This window comes from Typopeltis vanoorti, chromosome 20, assembly GCF_054136105.1.
Source record: "Typopeltis vanoorti isolate ZY-2024b chromosome 20, IOZ_Tvanoo_1.0, whole genome shotgun sequence".
Classification (NCBI taxonomy): domain Eukaryota; kingdom Metazoa; phylum Arthropoda; class Arachnida; order Uropygi; family Thelyphonidae; genus Typopeltis; species Typopeltis vanoorti.
Genome location: NC_143568.1, coordinates 68,731,751 through 68,744,357, shown reverse-complemented (window position 1 = coordinate 68,744,357; position 12,607 = coordinate 68,731,751). Strand labels below are relative to the sequence as shown.

The 12,607-nt window shown below is 33.8% G+C and overlaps 1 protein-coding gene across 2 annotated transcripts in view; it reads left to right on the top strand.

Moving 5' to 3' along the window:
* Positions 1 to 12,607, top strand: part of gpp (DOT1 like histone lysine methyltransferase grappa) — a 282,498-nt gene that overhangs the window by 77,458 nt on the left and 192,433 nt on the right. For both annotated transcript variants that reach the window (XM_090409770.1, XM_090409771.1), the window contains one exon: positions 7,539 to 7,602. In XM_090409770.1, coding sequence (XP_090265896.1) covers positions 7,539 to 7,602 — 64 coding nt within the window. The remainder of the gene's footprint in view (positions 1 to 7,538; positions 7,603 to 12,607) is intronic.

The following is a 12,607-nucleotide window of genomic DNA, read 5'->3' as shown; positions in this document are numbered from 1 at the left end:
AATTCAATCATAATACTTTGCTGAAAATTGCCCTTATAGTTGATTCATCTATTTTTGTGTTCTTGTCTTATCTTTGCTCTGGACTCACCTTGTTCACTTTCTGTATTATTTCAAGTTTTTCTTCCAACGAGATTACTTTTCAAATCATTTTCACACTTTCACTTTTTTTTCTCACTAATTCTTTTACTCATGATGAAAAGTTGGGAAATTACTTTAAAATAAAAAATAAAAATGTAAGGAAAATAATTGCAAAGGAGATACAAGATATGATGAAAATAGGAAAATGCTATGTAATTAGCAGACAACATAAATTTTGGCTGTAAAAATTTGGAACAGAGTATACATAAAAATAACCTTTGTAAAATGTTTTAAATCAGTAACTAAATTATTTCATTCTGGTGAGTGATTTTTTAAAATAGTTAGCGATAAAATATGCATAGATAGAAAATTTTTAAAATCTGTAACATTTATTTTTAAGATGTATATAGGCACACTAATTGGGGAGGGGGGCATTAATCGAGGGATTACTGTACAATGAAGTATGGAAGATGGAAAAAATGCCTCAACAATGGAAAGAAGCAGTAATTATAAAAATCCCCAAAACAGGAGATTTGACAAAGTGCAAAAATGGGAGAAGAATAAGATTGCTTTCAATTCCAGCAAAAGTTTTTACAAATATTTTAATTAATAGATTAAAAAAGGAAATTGAAACTTTATTAAGAGAAGAACAGGCAGGTTTCCGAACCAGTTGCAAAACTATCCAACAAATATTCACTATTAAAAATATAATCGAACAATGTATAGAATTTCAAGTCCCATTTTACTTCATTGATTGTAGTAAAGCATTCAACTCAGTAGACAGAAAGAAACTTGGAAAATATTAGAAGAATACAGAATACCTTTATAAATTTCTCAACATTATCAAGAATATGTATAATGGCAGCAAGTTTTGCGTAGAAATTATGGAAAACTAACAGACTTCTATATCATTGAAACTGGATTTAGGCAGGGTTCTATCTGGTCTGTTATTTATAATTTTAAATGATTGGATTATGAAAAACTCAATCATCAAAAGAGAGGAATACATTGGGACTTTACATCCACACTGGAAGACCTTGATTTTGCTGATGACATAGTGTTCCTGTCCTCCAGGTTAAATGACTTACAGCTAATAACTAATGACTTTGCTTGCTTTGCAGAAACTGTGGGTCTTCATATAAACAAGAAGAAAACCAAGGTCATGCAAATAAATGAAAAATCAGATAAAGAAATTAAGTTATAAATTAAACAATTGTAGACGTTGATAATTTTACATACCTTGGATCAATAATAAATAAACAAAGCGGCACCGACAAAGACTTTTTACAAAGAATTGCTAAAGCACATAATTGTTTCAGGTCATTAAATAAATTATGGAAAGCATCAAGTATTATAGTTAAAGTGAAAATTAATATCTATAAATCTATTGTGTGAGCAGTGCTGTTATATGTCTCCAAAACTTGGAAACTTACCAAGGCACAAAGTAATAAATTGGATATTTTCCAAAACAAATGTTTAAGAAGAATTTTAAAAATCTTCTGGCCAAATACAATCATTAACAAGGAACTTTTAAAGAAAACTTTCTCCAAGTCAATAGATAAAGAAATTTGCCTAAGAAGATGGAAATGGACCAGACATGTTCTTCGCATGGGAATAAACAGAATTCCCCAAGTAGCACTGACTTGGGCTCCAGAAGGGAGATTCTCTAGAGGTTGCCCAAAATTAACTTGGAGAAGAATGATAGATTCCGAAATGGAGGAGACGAGCTGGGCCGAAGCAAGAGCAGCTGCAAGGGATAGGGGCAGATGGAAAACCAGCATTGCACCCTTATGTGTTAGTAGGCATGGAAAGATTTGATGATGATGAATATCATCATCAAATCTTTCCATTCAATATCTTTTTAAATATCTTGTCATCTTTTTATCTCTCAGTAACAGTCATTAAAGCTTTTCCATAATATTCCAACCGAGTAAAAATGAATTCTCATATATATATATAACGTAATTAGAGAACTATAATTTATGACCTTGTATAGTGAAAAACACTTCTCTTCCAGTTATCATACTGCAATGTAAGCCAAACAAACTTGAAGTTTTATTATAGTAGTAAATTAAGTACATTATCCTATCTACCTTTTCAAAGTAATGGACAAGGGATATTTATTGACACACACACACTTTTGCTGAGGTGTTTATGGGTCAAAGCTGGATAATGCAAGAGACCTCCTTGTAGCCTTTTAAGAAATGTGAACTGAGCAGGACTTCTGACCTAACACCCACTCCTCACCTTTTCATAGTGCACCCTGTTAAGTATCTACCTGGATACTAAATGAATGAGGATGGGCTGGCATTTGGGATTTAGCTGACAGAATGGTATTCTTAATGACTTAATGAGACAGAATAGCTCCAGTTGTTTTCATCAGAGAACCAGGGTGAACAGTAAAAAATCAGCTACTGGAACAACTCCCAACTTAACATCAGCAGAGTTCAAGATTGGTACTGTCAACATAAGAAGCATCAATAGAGAGGAAAAAATGAGAATTAGCAGAAGTATTGGCTAAGTAATCAACATAATAGATGTTACCGAAACAAAGAAGACAAAAACAGGCGAGATCTTTAGCCAAATACAAGATTTATATTCAAGAAATAATAATCATGGAAGAGGAGTAGCTATAGTATTCAACAAGAAATATGAAGATAATCTCCTTGAATGGCAGGCAGTATCAATTAGATTGATGTTGTCAAATTTCAGAATGGAAAATTCAATGAGACCTACTTGCACTTGTAGTTCCACATAAGGTTCTACCGAGGAAGAAGTGGACGAATTTTCTGTTCAAAATGCTACAGTTATATGATGTACAGATATTATGAGGGTGGTCTGAAAAGTTCTCAGCCTCAACCATAGATGGCACCACTCTCGGCAAGATTTTTTTTTTTTTTTAACTTAGTACATCTGTCATAAGCATCCATATGAAATTGCAAGTCATTCTATCGAGTAGTTTGTTTTATACAGCTGTCTGAAGCAAAAGTGTTGTCTATATCGCTTGAAATGGATAAAATTCTTTGTAAAAGAAAGTTTAGTCCCAAAAGAAATTCATTCGACGTTCATAAAAGTTTATGGGCACTCTTCTCCTTTTTGGCAATTAAGAAATGGGCTGCCGAGTTTAAACGTGGCTGTAACAGCCTTGAAGATGATCCATGTGAAGGACGTCCAAAAAGTGTAACAACACCAGAAATCATTGATCAAGTGCACGATGTGGTATTGAATGACCAGCAAGTCAAAGTGCATGAAATTGCTAAGACTATAGGCATTTCAAAAGAACATGTAGGATATATTTTGCATGAAGAATTGCAAATGAAAAAGCTTTGTGCAAGATGGGTGCCATGCTTGCTCACAGCAGAGCAAAAATGCATTCGCATGAAAATCTCTGAACAGTGGTTGGATCATTTTAACAAGAATAAAACTGATTTTGTGTGTCGATTTATTACTATCGATGAGACTTGGATTCACCATTACAACCAGAATCCAAACAGCAGTCAAAAGAGTGGACTGAAGCTGGTTGTTCAGTGCCGAACAAGACAAAGTCGGTTCCATCAGCAGGAAAGGTCATGGCATCAGTGTTTTGGGATGCTAAGGGCATTTTGTTTATTAATTATCTTGAAAAGGGTAAAACAATAACGGGGAATATTATTCTGATCTTTTAACCAGAGTAGATGAAAAAATTCCTCAGAAAAGACCTGGTTTGCAGAAGAAAAAAAAATCATCTTTTTTGCAGATCTTACTGAGGACCACTACAGGGACAGCGCTGGAGCATCACCGAATAAATGTATTAGTCTTAAGGGAGATTATGTTGAAAAATAAAAATAATTCTGAAATTATAAACTCGTTTTTTCATTGTTAGGCCAAGAACTTTATAGACCACCATCATATATCAAGCAATATTTAGTGTATTTGAGTTACAAGTCAGTGATTAGAATTGAAGCTACAGTTAGAATTTGTTAAATCAGGTGTGAGACAATGGTGTTCATTATCTTTGCTGTTATTCATCATCTGTGGATCATGTTATGAAGGAAAGTGTTATTCAACTTGATATCAAAATTGGAGATGTTAATCTTATCCCTTTGCTTTATGCAGATGAGATTATACCTTTAAATAAATCCAGTGATCTGCAGGATTCCCTGACTAAATTGAATAACTTTCAACATCTAAAATATCAACTGCTTCTTGAATGGGGAAATTGTAGAACAAGTAAATTTAGGCACAATTTTTATTGAAAATGGCAGATTAAATATGGAAATAGACAACAGAAGTAGCCAAGATGGTAGGAAGTTCATTATGATCATCATTAATTTCCTGATATGTACCCTTAAGGGGTGTTCAGGAAGGAAATTATGCAGTGACTGAACTCTTTCCACACTAATCCTTTAAATTATTTACACACTCTTGTCTTTGCCATTGAAGGAAATTATGCAGTGACTGAACTCTTTCCACACTAATCCTTTAAATTATTTACACACTCTTGTCTTTGCCATCTTCTGTTTATGCTGTCCATTGTTCCAGTCACCAAGGTTTTGATCTTTTTGCTGTCATCCATCCTGCACTTTGTCCATAAAGTTTGTTTCCTTTAATTTTCTGCATTCTCTTTCCGATTGATTTTTCTATAGTTTTCATTCATTATCTTTTGCATCCATCCAATTCGTGGAACCTTTCTATAGCATGTTCTTTCAAATGCCAGTATTCACCTCAGTCTTTATCCTTTACCCATGTCTTGCATCCATAGGGAGATCAGTGAATGTGCATATCTCTGTTATGCTTTGTCAAGGCTTTAGTAACCTCATTTAGTATGTATGTGTCCATTGACCTTTATTCATTTCTTCATCCCCTCTTATTTTAAAATATCATTGTTTTAGTTTTTTTTTTTTTTCAATGTTCATTATCAATCCATATCTCTTCCCTTTGCTTAATTTCAGCACTGTTCTTTTGTTTTTCAATAAGGTTATCATGCTTTAGAAAAGAGCCATGAATATACAAAGGGTCATTTTCCTTAGAGTAATTGTTCTGTACATTTGCAGTCCATTTTGCTTCCTTTGTTATGAATGCATATTACAAAGGATAATTCTCCTTAAGTTAAAATGACCCATAGATGTTTTCTAAATGCATGATAAAGATGCTTGTCTTGTGTCAAGTTATTGAGTCTCATGTCTCTCTTCCAGAACTATCTTCCTGTTTTTCCACAGTTTCCTCACAGCAGTCTCAAAATTATCATTGAAATTCTGTAATAGAATATCAATAACAAATCAGACGTTCCGTACCATGACGTGACTCATGATTAACTACGGGCGTAATGACATGTGGTTGAGGACCCTGTCTCTTCCACATATTGTCATAAGTATTTGTGGCTGTGACTCCATGTGTGTTCACGGGGCTGGTTTGCCTGTTCTGGGGGAATGAAAAACCAGAGTTTCAAGGTGAAAAAAATCCTCTACCTCCATATGAGACCAGCTAACTCACCTTTAGTTGAAAGAAACTAGATAAAAGGTTCCTCATGTCATGGACAGGAATCGAACCTACGTCTTTCTCACCAAAGCTCTTCTGAACAGAGTTGTCTTTGGAATTGTGCTTCCATATCTTATAAAGATTTCTTCCATTTGTTTCTATTTTCTTTCCATTAATACCATAAGTACTTTTTCTCATGTGACTTGTTAGAGTAATTGTTCTGGAATTTTTGCTTTCTTTGTTAAGAATGGGTATTTAGAATTAATCTAACCCATTTTTTGGTACTTTCCATTCATCCCATGCAGAATTATACAACTGGTGTAGTTTATCTGTGATCTTGCTACCATTTTTCAATGTCTCCCAGTGATCTCATCATTCCTACAAGGGTAGTCTGAAAAGTTCTCGGCCTAACAATAAAAAAAAACGAATTTATAATTTCAAAATTATTTTTATTTTGCAACATAATCTCCCTTGAGACTAATACATTTATTCTAGCGATGCTCCAGCCCCATTATCCTGTCCCTGTAGTGGTTCTCAGTAAGATCTGCAAAATGCCCCTCTACAGCTGCAATCACCTCTTGATTCAAAGAAAAACGCTGACCGCGAGGAAGAGTGTTAGTTTTTTTTGCGAAGAGATAGAAGTCAGAGGGAGCCAAATCTGGGGAGTAGGGTGGATGTTCCAACAATTCACTGTGCAGATCCCTTAATTTTCCCATTGCCAAAACACCTTTGTGAACAGGTGCATTGTCCTGATGAAAGATGATTTTTTTTTCTTTTGCAAACTGGGTCTCTTCTCACGAATTTTTTTGTCTAGTCTGGTTAAAAGATTGGAATAATATTCCCCAGTTATTGTTTTACCCTTTTCAAAATAATTAATAAACAAAATGCCTTTAGCATCCCAAAACACCGATGCCATGACCTTTCCTGCTGATGGAACTGACTTTGTCTTCTTTGGTGCTGAACAACTGGCTTTTGCCCACTGCTTTGACTGCTGTTTGGATTCTGGTGTGTGATGGTGAATCCAAGTCTCATCCATAGTAATAAATAGATGCAAAAATCAGTTTTATTCTTGTTAAAACGCTCCAAGCACTGTTCAGAGATTTTCGTGCAAGTGTGTTTTTGACCTACTGTGAACAAGCGTGGTGCCCATCTTGCTCAAAGCTTTTTCATTTGCAATTCTTCATGCAAAATTATCCTACATGTTCTTTTGAAATGCCTATAATCTCATCAATTTTGCACAATTTGACTCGCTGGTCATCCAATATCATATCATGCACTTGATCAATGATTTCTGGTGGTGGTGTTACACTTTTTGGACGTCCTTTACATGGATCATCTTCAAGGTACGGCCATGTTTAAACTTGGCAGCCCATTTCTTAATTGTCAAAAATGAAAGAGAAGAGTCCCCATAAACTTTTATGAACTTTGAATGAATTTCTTTTGGTGTTAAACCTTCTTTTACAAAGAATTTTATAACCGCACGATACTCAATTTTATCCATTTCAAGGGATGCAGACAACACTTTTCCTTCAGACAGCTGTATGAAACAAACTACTTGATAGAATGACTTGCAATTTCACATGGATGACAGATGTACCATCTTAGAAAAAAAAAAATCTTGCCAATAGTGTTGCCATCTATGGTTGAGACTGAGGACTTTTCAAACCACCCTCGTAGGTCTTACGTTTCTTCATATGCTTTACTGCCTTTATATCCCTCAGTGTATCATGTTTCTCCCTTCTGTGCTTGTTGGGAATATTTCCTTCAGTTCATCATTATTAATATGCAGTCAGTATTGGAGCTGTATGTCATGATGTGCTTATCTGATTATTACACTGATTATGCTCAAGATCCAACTGCTAATGTAGGATATGTGATATAAATAGACCATAATTATATTCCATTTAATTCAAATGTATTTATTTTTGTGACTTTCTAGTTTTGTTTAGTTATGATTCATATAAATATTCCTAATCAAAACTTAATTTTATTCACTTGTGCAGCTATGAGAGTATGAAGACTTTGTGTGATAAGTATAATCGTGCCATTGATAGCATTTTGCAATTGGTAAGTTTGTTATACACTTCTGTTTTTATGCTTACTTGGTGATATTTTTATTTTTGTGGAATGAATTTATATATACACTTGATTCTCACTACAGCAAACTAATTTGAACCACAGAAAAATAGTTTAGTTTTTTATAGTGCATTTCTTGTACCTATGAGGATTTGGTTGAAACTTTTTCAATAATTTCATATAGTGGTGCTTGCTATAATGAGAATCAACTGAACATGCAAAGTAACTTAATTATAATTTTATTTCTTTATTTTTAATACCAGTTTTTTCTTTAGAGTAGATAAAACAAATTTACCTTGGTTGTATTCTTATTTCTTCTATTTATTTGGTTACCTCCAAGGAATGGTACCAGAAATCATCTTGTAAGGTCCACTAACTCAAGCAACACTTATTATATCTAGTTTTGAATTCATTTCTCTCCATGCTGACCCTTTTCTTCCTATTTGACTTACTTTTTTTTCTTGAATTTGGCTTTCTGCATCTTAACTTCTTAGTCTGTTTTGCTCTCCTATTCTATAGACTAGAATGACAGTGATACATGTGGACATCTAAAGACAGGAAAGATCTTTCCTAATGATAATATATTACTTTGGCAAAAAAGAGTAACCTAGATGGCCTAGCTAGGGCCACTCAGTGGGTTTGCCAGCAAGGATCATTGATAATAGTAGTCTTTCATGATCCTCACTCAGCAAATGTCATCATAATAAATTCACTAGCCACAACAAACTGTCAAAGTTTTGATCAAATCTTCAGAGCGACACTGTTATTCTAAAGGAAATTCATCATAGCAGATTATCCACTATCTTTAGCAAACATCCAGGGATTACAAGAGTAATTTTTTAGTGAATTTCTTTTAGCATACAGTAGTAGTGTACTTTTATGGGGTTTTGGTCAGGACTTTTCAGTAATTTATGATGAGCAAGTGTGTTATAGGTGTTTGTTATAGTGAGAGTCTCAATGGTAGTAAATTTTGTTATTCCCTTTAATTTTTCTGTTCTATTCCATTTCTTATTGCTGCATTTTTGATATCATAAAAATACTTTTTGTCTTTTTAAAGAACCAAGCATTGACAGATTTACATGCATTATCACATACTACATAGTTTTATTACAATACTGTTTTACTTTTAGAAAATAACTTTATTGTAATTTCTTATTAATATTTCCCATCTGAATACTAGGCTGAATAAATTTACCTTAGTTTTGTTCTGTTTTCTTTTTTATTTGGATACCTTCAAGGAGTTCTAGGAATCATCATGTTAGTCTGCTGTAGCATTGCCTATCATACCTAGCTTTGAATTCTTTTTTTGTGTGGGGGTACTTTCTGGCAGGGTGGGATTCACAAAGAGAGTGAATTAAAAGGACCTAGGTGTTCTATCTTCTGGCACCACATATCACAATAACTTAAGCTGTTGTTCATAAGATTTTCTTGGCAAAATATATACAGAAGTGGCTTGCTATTGTGTGTGTGTTTAGCCTACTAGCTAAGGCAAATACCTGAAAGAGAAGGCATGGTTGAGCATCAGATACCTCAGGTTCACCACTCTCCTGGTGAACCTGCAGTATCTGATGATGAGGTAAAAATTGTCTACTATCTTAAGATAGTAGACAATTTTTGTTTCTTGTTGATCACCACTCTGCTTATTAGAACTCTGACATTAGGTTTAAAAAAATTCCCTCTTTGGTATCTAGAACAAGGAATACCACTATCTATTTAATTATCTAGACTACCAGTGGTTCTAAAGATATGATAGATTTACAATCTTTTGTAGGTGGGGACTTGCATAAAAAAATAAATAATAATAATAAAATTCTTTTTTTGCTAGTTTTTGGACAGACAGGTAGGTCTGTTCAGAAACGCATCCTGGAACATCAAGACCACATTCGTCTTTTTAAACCGTAGAAATCTGGCCTCTCTCAACACAGAATTGAAAATCCAACCATAGGATCCATTGGGAAAAGTCTAAACTTTTACATAGATCTTTATATAAACATGAACATTTATACAAAGAAAGTTCTGAAGCCCTACTACACAGACCAAACTTAAACCACAACGACGTTCTTACTATTCCTAAAGTATGGGAAATTGTCGTACAAAATTGTGTTAAATAATTAATTTTTTTTTCTCTGTAACATGTTATGCACGTTTAATGAGATTCTATTGTAATCATGCACCCTAACTGTATGTTATCCCTATTATTGTTTTAAACTACTGTACTGATGATGTCCTAAGATACTTAGGATGAAATATTTACAATTAAATAATTTTCACTGTGGTTAATACGTGCGTTTCTTTTAATTAAGTTAATAAATAAATTTGGTGCGAGTGGGCAACCCTGCATGACATGTTGTTATGCAGCCTAAATAATTAAACTGTTCTTTTATTTTGTGTGATTATTTCCCAGTATCTGACATTGGCAGTGGCTACAACATGTCATTGCTACCTTGAATCTAAAATAAACAAAAAGGTAACATAAAAAATAGTGTTGAGAAGTTGGAATCACCTTATATCAGAGCAGATTTAACATAACCTTCACTAACACTAATTGGTCAGTTGAGGATGGAAATGGCACACTTTCACTTTTGACTATAAATTGTGAAATCTTGCGGTGTTTGCACATTTACACAGCTAATCTTTCCTCAAAAGACAGTAACCTTAATAATCAAAACCACGAAGACATAATGACATTGGATGGACACTTCCCTTTTAAGAGAAGAAGTAGAAGCAACAGGTAATTCTTTGAAGGTGGGAAAAGAGCCAAGTGTAGATGGAATAACTTCAGAATTACTGAAATTGGAGGGAGAACCTATCACAGATACTCAGTTCAAAGTTTATCAATGTAATGCACAATGAATCATGGCCTAATAATTGGTACACCTCTGTTCTGATTTAGGATTGAGAAGAAAATAGGAAATATGCTTTCAGAGCACCAGGCAGGATTCTGTCAAATTGAGTACAATAGATCATTTATTTACATCTCATTAGAAAAAAATATATTGAACATAATGAAATACTGTCTTTATTTTATAGATATATAGAAGGCATTAGATTCAGTATGAGATATTGTGGTGAATACTGAATCAATATGAAATAGATAACAAAATAACATGCCTAATTAAAATTCTTTACATGTCCTCAGATATGGTAACAGAAATTGGTGTGAATTATAGCTAGTCTTTCAAAATGGAAAGAAGTATGCAACAAGGCTGCTTACTTTTTCTACTTTCAAATCTGTATCTAAAATATATAACAAACATAGCCTTGGAAAACAGAAATATTGGAATCACAGTTTGTATGGGGGAGGACCTTAGATTTGCCAATGACCTAAGTAGCAGAGAATAAACGTCAGTTACAAGAATTAAAAAATAGTTTCTAAGGCACTCAGTGCTTATGAATTAAAAATCGCCATTCACAAATCAAAAATGATGTCTTTGGACTCCTATGAAAATTTTAAATATGTGGGAAGATTCATTTATTTAGGAAATGTACAACACAAAGTTGGCTGGTCCAAACATATTAAAGTGCACATTGCTAAAGCAACTGTTGCCCTTCAGAAGTTACATCAACTTTGGAGGACCATAAAATTACAGCTAACTACATGACTGCTTCATCGACACCCTCTTTAGCTCTGTCTTACTATACAGATGTGGGAGTTGGACATTGCTAAAGGGAGACAAGAAATAGCCCTTGAGATGAAGTGTTATAGTAAACTTTTGAAGATACCATACATTGCACATGTGAACAATATGAGATTAGGAGAAAAATCTGCTCCATTGCCAGAACACCAAAAATATCAATGAAATGCATCTTTTACTGCTCTAGTGGCTGGGCAGCCATGTGGTTAGATCTTATAGTTTACCTAAAATAGCTCTAGAGAAGTTGATTTCTTGGGGGGGGGGGAAACTGGGGCAACCTAGAATAACCTGAATAGATATTAGAAAAATGGATTAATCCACCCTGTTAAGGAGATCCCAGGACAGCACATAACAAGATAGTACCCCCCCTATGGTCAGTCTGGGGAGGGGGGAAGAAATTTGGCCTGTTCTATATATATATGTTATGGTTAAAGTGATAAATCCCTATTATTATTAATAATTACTGGTTAAAGTGAATAATTCCTAGAGGAGTCTGGTAAATGTAATAAAAACATGTTTATAGGTTTTCATTCTCAATAGAAATTATAACAGCTTAGGTTAGTTTATAATGAAAAAAGTAAGGAAAGTACTTCTTTTGCACTCAATGAAATCAGAAATCATTATAAACTAACCTAAACTAACCTGGATGTCGCATGTCGAACCAGAGTGTAGTCATAGTTGGTCGTGGACAGATTAATGGGGATGAAAGATAAACATTGTTATGGGGTGAGCTTAATGATTGCAGGCAGATAAATGGGGATAACAAATAAAAGTTGTTGTGTACAGATGAATGGGGAAAATAGATAAATCGGAGAGGAACTAATCAGTGTTTTTCTCTGTTGATGAGGAAAGAGGTACAGCAATGACATCTATCTATAATCTCCATTCATCTGCCCACAACAACTTTTATTTGTTATCTCCATTTATCTGTCCGCAATCATTAAGTTCGGCCCATAACAATGTTTATCTTTCATCCCCATGAATCTGTCCACGACAAACTACGACTACACTCTGGTTCGACATGCGACATCCAGGTTAGGTTAGGTTAGTTTATAATGATTTCTGATTTCATTGAGTGCAAAAGAAGTACTTTCCTTAATTTTTTCATTATAAACTATTTAGATTAGGTTAGTTTATAATGATTTCTGATTTCATTGAGTGCTAAAGAAGTACTTTCCTTACTTTTTTTCATTATAAACTAACCTAACCAATAAAGGTCAGGTTAGTTAATAATGATTTCTGATTTTATTGAGTGCAAAAGAAGTACTTTCCTTACTTTTTTTCATTATAAACTAACCTAACCTAAGCTGTTATAATTTCTGTTGAAAATGAAAACCTATATTTAAAACCTATAAACATGT